The sequence below is a fragment of the Tiliqua scincoides genome, chromosome 1 (genome assembly GCF_035046505.1).
Source record: "Tiliqua scincoides isolate rTilSci1 chromosome 1, rTilSci1.hap2, whole genome shotgun sequence".
Lineage (NCBI taxonomy): Eukaryota > Metazoa > Chordata > Lepidosauria > Squamata > Scincidae > Tiliqua > Tiliqua scincoides.
In genome coordinates this window covers 109,270,430-109,282,627 of record NC_089821.1, presented here as the reverse complement: position 1 = coordinate 109,282,627, position 12,198 = coordinate 109,270,430, and the positions used below count along the sequence as shown (strand labels likewise).

Sequence of the window (12,198 nt, the reverse complement as noted above, 5' to 3'; positions counted from 1 at the left end):
ACTTGCTCCTGGTGTGGAAGGGATTGTCACTCCCGAATCGGCCTTTTCAGCCACACTAGACGCTGTTCCAGAACCACCTTTCAGAGCGCGATACCATAGTCTTTCGAGACTGAAGGTTGCCAACGCTGGAAGCTCCACTAAAGACAATGGGACTTACATCTGAGTAGACAAGCTCAGGATTGTGTTTTTAGGCTGCAACTCTGTCCATGATTGTGGGAGTAAGGCTGCAATCCTAACCACACTTCCCTGAGAGTAAGCCCCATTGAACAAAATAGGACTTACTTCTGAGTAGACCTGGTTAGGATTGTGCCCTAAGTCACGTGCCCTTTTGTCTGAGTAGACAAGCATAGGACTGTGTTCTTAGGCAGCAATCCTAGCCACACTTACCTGGGAGTAAGCCACACTGACTACCATGGGACTTACTTGATTTTAGAAATGGGTTATGTCAGAACGCCAGATGCAAGGGAGGGCACCAGGATGAGGTCTCTTGTTATCTGGTGTGCTCCCTGGGGCATTTGGTGGGCCGCTGTGAGATACAGGAAGCTGGACTAGATGGGCCTATGGCCTGATCCAGTGGGGCTGTTCTTACGTTCTGAGTAGACGTGCACAGGGCTGAAGCCCTACTCAGGGGAATGGCACAGAGGAACAGAGCCTGCCTGAGGAAGGAACAGTTTGGCGAGCAGGCTGGCACTGGAGGCCGACACCCCCACCAGGCGCCTCCGGGCCGGCCTGCACCACTCAGGTTTCCCCAAGGCTGGAGCCGGCCCCGCGAGGGGCTGCCCCGTTCTGCTGCTCCGGCCCCTCCCTCCTCCCCCGCCAGGGGCCTGTGAGTGGCTCGGGAGAAGGCGGAGCGAGGCGGGGAGGCGGCGGCCGCTTGCTCGCTTGCTTCCTGGCCGGGGAGCGCGTAGGCAGGCGGGCAGAGGCGCCGGCGACAACCAGGGAAGCGAGGTGCGCGCCCGCCAGAGACCTCGGCGCCCTGCCTGAGCGCACCCAGCGGCTCCGCGCTGCTGCTGCTCCCTGCCCGCCGCTGTCGCCGTCGTCACCGCGCCAACCGCCGCCATGGCCGTCGAGGTGCCTCAGGTGAGACCCGCGGAGGGGGAGGGGTGGCCCCTCCTCGCTCCCCACAGCTGGGTGGGGGTGGGGCGGAGCAGCCTCCTTGCCCCGCCCACACCCCCGCAGGTCTAAGCCCCGCCCCCGCGCGGTGTGACGTCACGCAGCCAAGCGCTCAGCCTCAGTGGGGGTGCTGCCGGCTGAGGAGCTTGGGGAGGCCCGAGGTTGTGTGGCGCCGCCGCCGTGTGTGCAGCGCCTTCGTCATGTGGGCAGGGGAGGCGCGGGGGTGCGCTGCCCGAGAGCACAGTGGAGCCTTTGACGGCTCCAGCTTATACCTGTCTACTCAGAAGTAAGCCCTATTGTGTTCAGTGGAGCTTACTCCCAGCAAAGTGTGTGTGGGATTACAGCCTCAGAGCCCAATCCTATGCCTGTCTACTCAGAAGTAAGTCCCATTTAGAGTCAGTGGAACTTGCAGCTCAATCCTGTGCCTGTCTACTCAGAAGTTAGCCCCATTGTGTTCAATGGATCTTACTCCCAGGAAAGTGTGTGTGGGCTTGCAGCCTTACTCCCATGTATGTGTGGATAGGATTGCAGCCTCAGAGCCCAATCCTATGCATGTCTACTCAGAAGTAAGTCCCATTGTAGTCAGTAGGGCTTACTTCCAGGTAAATGTGGATTGCAGCAAAAGAGCCCAATCCTGAGCTGGATGTGCTGGCTCACTGCCAGTGGTAGCCCAGTGCTGGCCAGCACTGGGCGAGCGCCAGAGTTCAGCTGCTTGCAGTTGCGTGGGCCGCTGAACAGTGGAGAGGTGGGGAGGAGGCATTCTGGGGTGGAGGGAATGGCAGGGAGGAGGTGTGCCAGAGGGAGGGAGTGGGACGGACCGGTGGAGTTTTGCTCCACCAGATCCTGAGTCTCTGATTTGGGCTGCTGGCCTGACACAGAGGATCAAAATTCTACACTGACCTTGGGTTGGCATGGAATCAAGTAACTCTATTGCAGGGGGCTTACCCCGGGGGAAGGGAAGGAAAGTCCCCTTCTCCCAAGGAGCCACCAGCAGTGCCAGCAAAGCGCACAGGATGCAGTGGCAGCCATTTTCAGCGCTGCTGCAGCGATGCATGTGGGCAGCTCAGGATTGGGCTGTAAACCCTGGGTAACTTGTTTTTGGCTGCAATCCTTGTCATCTTTTCCTGGGAGTAAATCTCATTGAACACAGTGGGACTTGCTTCTGAGTAGACATGCACCGGGTTGGGCTGCTTGGGCTCCAACAAATTGGGCTCCACAGTTAGAGGGAGGAGCATGTAAAGAACTGATCATGTGCAGAGCTCTGCTCCTCTTTAAATAGTCAAAATCTTTCCCACAAGTTTGGGATCAAGAGACGGGACTCCTTGTACAGCTTCTACAGAGATCTGAGCACTGGCCTTTATTTAAGTCTGTTTTAATCCTTTGAGGATTTCTGGCAAAGAAAGTGAAAGCAGAGCAATTGCATGGCGCCTCTGCAAAACTGGAAGTGGAGCGCAATTACTCCACTTTCACATTTTGAAGGCTGGGGAGCCCTGTGGAGGTCACACAGGGCTCCCTGCACCCTCAGGAGGCTACTGCAGGGGCTGGTAAGTAAATGCCAGTCATTGCAGCCCCCTTAGTGATGCAATCTCCCCCCTGCCCCGCCCCTTAAGGGGAATGAGTCCAGGGTCCTTGGGTTGGGGTGTCACAACGCCTCAGTTTGAGAAGCCCTGACCTAACCTCTTGCTGGTGTCAACATGTGAAGGAGGGGCCAGAACATACATTTTGTGCATGCTAACCACCACACATACAGGAAAGGATTTATGAGATTAACGTAAACTTGAAGCCGCCCTGATATAATGTATTGTAGACTTTGTCTCCGAGTTTAAGGATCTCTTTGTAGTGACAAAAGGAGACTTGTTTTACCCTATTTTTGTAGGCACACACTTCATGAATTATTTCTCTCTGTACCTCTGAGTGATGTTGTAGCAGGTTTGGACTAAAAAATGTCCCCAGATCCTAAATCTGACAGGAATGTTAGGTCTCTGTCCTGTGGGTTTCTGTACCCAGACAAACTGCAGGCTGCCACTTTGTACTATTATAGACAACTGCTGCTCTTTGTTTTTAGATTCTGTGTTCCTTCTTTTATGTCTTATATCCTCATAGTGGGAACAAGTGGTGTTCATGGTGAGAAACAGCACTTTACTATGGTCTTCATGAATACCAGGTGTGGTACTCTTATGACCTGGATACCATTAATTGGTATACCACAAACTTCCATCACAACACTGGGGTGCAAGACTTGGAGCATAACAAAAGTCCCTTGCCATCTCCTGATGTCTGTTTCATAATCACACTTTTTTCCTTCTGTTCTGATCTCTCAGGGCTTGGCTCTGTACATAAAAGGTGACCACAATATAGCAACAGAATCAATAAAAATTGGTGGCACCTAGATAGGACTAACACTACTTACTTTTATCTGCAAGTCCAAAGGTTGCCAGTTTCATTTGCTGTATGGGAAACTGAAGGGTGAAGGGGAAAGAGGGGCATATCTTAGATTTCTTGTGAGTTTGGAGCACTACTGCATGGGCAAGGACTGATCACAGTCAATATTTCTATGTAAAGTGAAAGTCAGTGCCAATGAAAAAGACACAATTGATCGAGCTTTCATCCAAACTATTTACTAGGCTGTATGCCAAGTGGGGAGGAACAGATGTTGCTGGGCATGATGGAAAGCCCAAATCTACAGTTTGTAATTGTTTATGATGCAGTGAAGGTAGTGTTGTGTACACTAAATACAGTTAGGCCATTCTTGGTGCAAAAAGATGCCAAGTGGGTTTAAAAAGAAAAGTTTTTTTTTTCTTTGCCTTCAAGGAGGCACACGATGACTGCAGCTTTGGAGAGCTTGACTGTGTAAATGACTTGTGTTCCAAAAAAAATTGTGTGCACATTTCCAGTGGTTTGAGAAAGTTTGTAAAATTGCAACTGTGAATAATGGCAGGAGTTCACAGCACTCAACATTGCAGGATATTCATTCCAGTGGAGATCATACATTCTTTTGCGGGGTTTAATGAAAGGTGGCAGTTGTCTGTCAGTATTTCCCTCAAAGGGCCCTTTTCGTTCTTTAGCGTGCAAACTCTGGTGCTCTGAAAGTCAGAAAGAAGTTGGGAGTTGTGTAATGATTTATTTTTCCCCAGGGCTGCTTTGTTTTTGTAACTGGCCTCAGAGCATAGTTCTAGCAGTCAAGATATAGTGGTTATTATGGGTAAGAAATTAGAGGATCTAACCTATAGTTACTGAAAATTACGTTGTGTGACAAAAATGGGACTTTCCTCTAAATTTTTGCCTCTCCTAACAGTGTAACTGTAAATCTTAGTATTCTCTCCAAAAGATGCCCCTTCCAAAACACAGAAGTACAAAAATGTGTCAATATATTTTGTTATCAGAAGAAAGTGGAACAAGGGAAGTGAATGTAATTCCCTTCCCCCTCTTTTGAAGACTGCATATTTTTTCAAGGTCTTGATGGTCTGTGTTTTTTTTTAATTTTAAAAAAATCTGTGTTCAATATTAACATTTAGTTGAAGTACACATATATGCACCATTTAGCGATGAGGATACATTCTCCGATCCCTGTTGTTATGTGATCAGGTCATTAAGTGAATGTTCAGTCCAATCTATTGCCTTGTTGTGTAAACAGACACTCCCTGTCAGACACTAGCTGGCTGCACAGGTTACTGAAGTTAGATTGCCTCTTCTTTGCATTAAGAGCCTCTCTGTTGTGTAAACAGACACTTTGCTGTAGGCTATAGGAGACAGGATTGCCTCATTAAGTGCATCTTGGTTGTGCTTTGGTTACTGTCATATATATGATCTGTCATTAAGCGAACTGTTGTTAAGCGGCAGACCCCTGCATTGTTATTCAGTTGTGAAGGATTTCTTATTTGGATATGTATAACCATTTAGATATTGTGGCAAATGTCTTGCATTTTATTTGATTAGCATTAAGATATTACCCTGACACATACAATCACCTAGGTCAGTGGTGGCGAACCTATGGCACATGTGCCAGAGGGGGCACTCAGAGCCATCTCTGTGGGCACTCACTGAGCCAGGCAGCCTGGAGAGGGGCGCTGAAGCTGTGTGTGTCATTTTAAGAAAAGGGAGGCTTTTTCCCAGCCTGTGTGGGGAGGGCAGGCTGCTTCCCTCTGCCCCCTGAGCTCACTGCCCTCCTCTCCCTTGGCTCTGTTGCTGCCCCCACCTGCCCTGCCTTTGTTTCCCTTTTAAATTTTGCCCACTCTGCAAGCTTAAGGTCCCTGTTTTTTCCTTTCCCCAAGTCTCCAGCAGGCTCCTGGCTTTTTCTGTTGGAATGACTCAGGGCCCTTCACTGGCTGACCACCAGCCAATCCTGAGCCGCCCTCCTTCTCAGCCATTGCTAGCCTCTGCAGCCCACCTTTCCTGAGCAGCTCCCCACAGCTCCAGGAGAGGCTTCTCCTCCACAGTACAGCTGGGGTGAGTAATGCAGCCAGAGACAAGTCCTGTGTATCTACTCAGAAGTTAGCCCCATTACAGTGGATGAGGCTTACTCCCAGGAAGGAGTGGCTGGGATTGCAGCCTTGGAGCCTGCTCCTCTGCGTGTCTGCTCAGAAGTAAGCCCCATTACAGTGGATGAGGCTTACTCCCAGGAAAGAGTGGCTGGGATTGCAGCCTTGGAGCCTGCTCCTGTGTGTGTCTACTCAGAAGTAAGCTCCATTAGAGTCAATGAGGCTTACTCCTAGGAAAGAGTGGCTGGGATTGCAGCCTTAGAGCCCACTTCTGTGGGTGAGGCTTTTAAAAAAAAAATATTTTCTTGTTTGAGAAAATGAGCAGTGGCAAGGTCTTGCAGCCACCCGCTCCCTGCCAATATTTCTTTCCCCAGCATGCAATTAGTCTGTGGAACTCTTTGCCACAGGAAGCAGTGATGACAACAGTGATGATAGCAGTGATGGGCAGGAGGTCTGGTCTAGAGGGTAGAGCCTCCATTTGCCTGAAGATTAACATCCACAAGGTCGGCAGTTCGAGGCCACCGGCACCGTGCGACCTTGAAGCAGCTGGCAAGCTGCAGCTGAGCTGTTCCATCTGCTCGGAGCGTGGGAGGATGGAGGCCAGAATGTTAAACCAGATCGGAGTGTAACATCTTGAATGTGGTGGTTCTTGAAAGAGAGAACCTTCTTTCAATTTGTAAAAATCCCTGCGTGGATTTAATAAGCCTGCCTGTGTAAACCGCCTTGAATAAAGTCTTGAATAAAGACCAAGAAAGGCGGTATATAAATACTGTATATTATTATATTATTATTAACTTGCCTGGATGCCTTTAAGAAGGGATTGGACAAATTTCTAGAGGAAAAGTTCATTACTGGTTACAAGTAATAGTAGGTAAAAGATGTTAATGTGTGAGTTATTTCTAAACTAAAACATCAGTATTCAGGTTAAATTGCCATGTTGGCACTCTGCAATAAATAAGTGGGTTTTGGGTTGCAATTTGGGTTGCAATTTCGCCATCACTGACCTAGGTGATAACAAGAACAATCCAAACAGATTTCCTCTGTGTCTGTGAACAAAAGCAAGAAAATCTTGAAGAGTAGCCATGCTACAGGTCTGTTGAGGTGTGAGGTTTATAAGATCAATGGACAGTGCAAATGGTGGATGTGATATGTGCTCATGGGTCTGTTATGCACAGTAAGATTAGGAGCCGAATCCTATGCATGTCTTCTCAGAAGTCCCATGATAGCCAATGCAGCTTACACCCAAATAAATGTGGATTGGGTTGCAGCCTAAAAGATCCATGCTCTAAAAGTGGAATCACTTGAAAATCCCATGGTCTTTACATATGTTAAATATCTCGTCACTTTTCTATATTTAGTTATAACTACTCGCACAAGTTTGATTTTTCTTATTTTATAACTAACTTATCTATCTATATTATATGATTTAATTTCAAGTTTCACTGAGGATGCAGTCCTAACCTGCAAGCTCATATAGCCAGGCTGCAGTGGACATCCTGTGCAGGTTGTGAGGCTGGTGGAGGTCATCTTGGGGTAAGGGAATATTTTTCCCTTTACCCTGAGTCAAACCCCAGCCTTCCTTATGGGGCTACTCAGATCTGTGCCAGCTACTTAGTTGACCTAAATTAAACATTGATCTGTGGTATGTGTGATTTTTCAGCCAAACTGAAAAATAGACCACAGTTTAACAGCCTAGTTAAACTTTATTTTGGCCCCAATTACCACATTCCATTCCAAAACAACCTTCAAAAACATAAAACACTCTGAAAACTTGTAATAATTACATTTTAATATTTCTTTCATTTTTATGACTAAAACTTGCTTTGGAAAATATTTGACTCATTACAAGAAAGTATACTGCAAAGTACAAATTTTAGGTAAAAGAATAAACATACACTAAGATTAATGATCTATGGAAACAGTTTCCCTGCTGCTTGTGCAACTGACCAATTTTGTACAGAGAAAAGTCAGGCAAAAGAAAACTATAGTGGAAACCTGATTCCAAGGTCCTGATACTGAGAAATTGGATTTGGTCAACCCAATAGCTTTATTATATGCTTGTTTTAAGAAGATAAGCAATGTAATTGGCTAATAAGAGAATTAAGGTAGAGAAAAATATATCATGCTGTAAAATTGCACTCTGACACTGTTCAGGGTGCAAAGGTATTTGCTGTGTACTTTAATCCTTTGGTATCCAGAGCCAGATTGCACCATATCAAGTAAAACAAAAACAACTCACTAAAGTGAGTTTTTAAAATAATTGCTAAGACCCCAGGTGAGAAATCAAAAGTAGGCTTGGGCAGTGCATGACCTATTCATCCTGAACAGCTTGCTACTGGTCCCATACTTCTTTCCCATCCCTATATAATCGTCATGCCCGTCTGGTTCCTCTACTTGGCTTTTACCTTCCAAGTCTTTGCTTTGATTGTCCTCATTCTGGCAAAACCAAATAAATCAAAATATCAATTAACAGATCAATTCAGATTAGTAATAGTGGCATTATTTTCAGTAGAACATTTTTTCCCCGTTTGTATACTCGAGGGATATCCAGGTCTGATCTTAATTCTAAAAATCACTTTGCCATTTTTGTCCTGATCAGTGTATTTGTGCAGTGAGTTTGTGCAGGCAAATGTTCTGGATGCCACTATCTGCAAGTAAAATGGACATAGTGTTCCAGTGTGGATGTGCTTTGTTAACTGAAATGAGGGTTTCTTCAGTGTCAGACATGCTGATTCTGTAGGGCCATGCCATGCCTATGCTGTTGAGTGCTTTTAGTCCGAATGAGAAGCTGGGTTGTAGCAGCATCAAAACAGGTATCACTGCCTGAAAGAATAACTGTTTTCACTGTAGTGAAAAGACCCTATACAACCTAATACTTTTCCTTGCACTTTTAAATGATCACTGCCCTTGCATCATCTTGTGGGAAGCTGCTATCTTAATTCAGCCAGTGTGTGTAGCTGAGGTAGAGAATAGTTTTTAAGAGAGTGACAGGGATTTGGTTGCATTGCTCCTTGCCCATGGATTAGATACTACTTTTGTGCATGTACAAAATTGTAAGACTGATTTAGACTGATTCTGCACATTTTTTAAGCACTTTAGAGGAGCCTAGCAAGGGCATGAAAGGTTATATATAAGTGTATGAAGAAGAGGAAGGCTCAGCAGCAAATATAGTTAATCTCCCCTAATAATAATTTAAGGACATAGTTAATGTCTTTAAATGAGTAATACTGTATTATAATTTCCTTTCTAATAATCAGTTCTAATTATTAATGTAATTGCAAGGGTAGAGGAGTGAATTTACAGCAGAGGTGTGTTTTAGATTATCCCTAAATTTCAAGAGAAAACCAGTGTGAATTTGCTGAATATTATCTGGCTGCTCTAGCAGTTTGGTCTTGTTGGCACCAATTCTTATGCAGTGTTTGTTCATGAGTTGTTTTTTTTTTTAAGTGAGCCTGGAACATGTAAGATGTTGCTAACTGCATAATTTTTTCAAAATTACATCTGTGCCCAAAACCAGGCTGAAATGTAGGATCTTGTTCTGCTCTGGAGATATTTTGTGGATAACCAAAGTGGTTTAGTGTAAACAAGGTCAAGGCCAAATATGAATTAACCACTTCCATTGAACAGAACAACTTCAGTAATCATTATTGACATTTTTGTAATGCTGTTGAACAAAATATGTGTTTATATGAAAGTAGGGGCTGATTTTCCTGTGAAATACAATTTCTGAAAAACACATTGAAAAAGAGGGGGAGGAGGACATTTAATTTATTGTCTCTGGTGCAGGATTACCCTGTATAAAGATAACATCAAACAGAAATATGTTCAACTTTGAAATGTTGACTTTTAGGCACATGCAAAAGAAGCACAATTATTCTCTACCTAGTCTAAGTTTGAATAGGATGGCCCATATGCTGATTGTATAGGGTCTAGGATTGTGGCAAATGGTTGACCCCCAGCTACCCAAATAAGATCAGTTGCCTACTTCTCATGTCTAAAGGTATGTGGAATTCAGATGAGAAGAAACCTCTACTCTTGAACAGAATGGTACTGGAATTGCTTGCTATGAAAGTATTTTTTTTTAAAGATAAACGGAGCACTGCAGGCCCTGAGCATCTAGTAAGGTTGCCGAGAGTTCCCAAATCTCTGGCATCCATACTCATAGAGAAAGAAGACTGTAGGAGGTGACAGGACTAGTGGGTTATTTTCATTTATACAGAATATTTTAGCAATCAAAGTGTATTACAGCACTGTTTGCCATCTACTATAGCTGGACTTACTTGGACTGCCTACCCAGATCAAAGAAGAGCTAAACTTTGATATATGAAATTTTGATTGGGCAGCTCTTACTATACTCTGTTCTTGACCTGACCTCCCCCAACTTCTGAGGAAGTTAAAAAAATTTTTTTTTAAAGGCAATGTTTACCTGATTTTAGTGGAACACCTAAGTAAATTTTCCTGCTACATGCACAAGGTTGAACTGGTTGCCTTTGAAGGATCCTTCAACACTATGATTCTATCAAATTTGCTTAGGATTGAAGTCTTCGCCTTCAGTACTGGTAAGGGAGTACTGACTAAGTACTGCTCTTTCATAGTACTAGTCAAACTGAAGAGATTCCCACATGCTTTAAAAATTTCTTCAACATGTCTGGTGCATGCTCAAAGAACTTTTTCGGGCCATGATATATCCTGTTGTCCAAAGAAGTTGAAAAGCACTGCTTTGCAATCTCATATACTAGTGGTTCTCAAACCGTTAGCACCAGGACCCACTTTTTAGAATGAGAATCTATCAGGACCCACTGAAAGTGATGTCATGACTGCAAATGGCATCATCAAACAGGAACATTTTTAACAATCCTAGGCTGAAATCCTACCCACACTTACCTAGGAGTAAGTCCCATTGACTATCATTATTAAAAGCATATACAGAGTAACCTGTTAAAAGTACAGATCTGTAACATTTCCCCAAATGCAGTCACATACCATGGTAGCATCAAGTCTAATATGTTAAAAATTAAATTTTGAAATGAATGGAGCCTTCCTGAAGCTGGCATGTGACCCACCTAGTGATTTCCCACCCGTAGTTTGAGAAACACTGTCACATCAATCATGATTATTTCCTCTACAGGTGATAGAAATGAAACTGAGAGAGGGTGACTTGTTTAAGAATTGAATCAACCCATTAAATGCTCAAAGAGTTGCTATCTGGTTTTAGTGAAGAAAAATGGCAGTTTAAGAAATGCTGAAGAAAATAAAAGTTGTAGTGAAACTTTTCACTTATAGAATTGATGTGCATGAGTTTTGAAACAACACTCTGATCTGGAACAGCAGATTCAGATCCCAATAAGGTAGCAGCACTCATTTGCTGTAAATAGCACGCACAATTGTACTTTTTGGGGAGTACTTGAACAAGTACAAAGGCCATCTTTCTGAATGTTTTTTTGCATGCTGGTGAAACTCAACTAATATATCTCTGCTGTTGCACTAAAGCTTTGAACCTCACTGTTTCACTGAGCTAGGCCTAAAATGGGCTTACTGCAAACTTTTATGCAGTTGTAGTGTTCTAACACCTCAATCCTATGTATGTGAACTTGGAGGTAAATCCCATTGTTTTTAATGGTGCTTACTCCCAGGAAAGTGTGTATCGGATTGCAGCCTAAGTGTTGATGAAGGCTAATCACAAAGGCTTCTCAGTACAAGATAGTATGATTAATTTACTAACATTAAGACAGCATTTATGCGAAGCTTCCTGAGTGTTCCAAGTCCTTTAAATATAGTTCATTTCCTTGTAATCCTTGCAACACCTCTGTAGGGCAGCGGCTCTCAAACTTTTAGCACTGGGACCCACTTTTTAGAATGAGAATCTGTCAGGGCCCACCGGATGTGAAGTCATGACCGGAAGTGACAACATTAAGCAGGAACAATCCTAGGCTGCAATCCTACTCACACTTACCCAGAAGGAAGTCCCATTTGCTATCATTATTAAAAGATATACATAGTAGCCTGTTAAAAGTACAAATGTGTAACATTTCCCCAAATGCAGTCACATACCATGCTAGCATCAATAATATATTAAAAATAAAATAAAATATTGAAATGAATGGGGACCCAACTGAAATTGGCTTGTGACCCACCTAGTGGGTCCCAACCCACAGTTTGAGAAATACTACTGTCGGGTATACCAGTATTATTGACTCTGTGTGGTGGATGAAAACTCTGCTTGCTTGAGGCACCTACTGTACTGAGTTTGTGGCACAAGTGATATTCTAACTAGGGACTTTCTTTCCGATTGTAAAGCAGAGACTGCAATCCTAGCCATGCTTATCTGGGAGTAAGCCCCATTGACTATAATAAGACTTACTTCTGAGTAGACAGGCATAGGATTGGGTTCTAAATCTCTTATCAGTTCCAGTATCTCTATTAGTTGCATTATGTATTTTGTTTGACATTTGGTTAAGTGTAGTAATTCTTTGCATAGTTTGAACTTTCCTTATGCTTACCTTTCAAGTTCAGAGTCTATAATGCAGAATGTGGCGGCCCATGTGGTTACTGGAGGTAGGCGGTTCAACCCTGTCAGTCCGTTTCTCCAGCGGCTGCATTGGCTGCC

At 44.2% G+C, this 12,198-nt stretch overlaps 1 protein-coding gene across 1 annotated transcript in view; it reads left to right on the top strand.

Moving 5' to 3' along the window:
- The first annotated feature begins 840 nt into the window (after positions 1–840).
- NFE2L2 (NFE2 like bZIP transcription factor 2) overlaps positions 841–12,198 on the top strand; it is a 29,781-nt gene continuing 18,423 nt past the window's right edge. Inside the window, exon 1 of the mRNA XM_066612317.1 lies at positions 841–1,080. Within this exon, the coding sequence (XP_066468414.1) occupies positions 1,060–1,080 (21 nt within the window). The 5' untranslated portion in view covers positions 841–1,059. The remainder of the gene's footprint in view (positions 1,081–12,198) is intronic.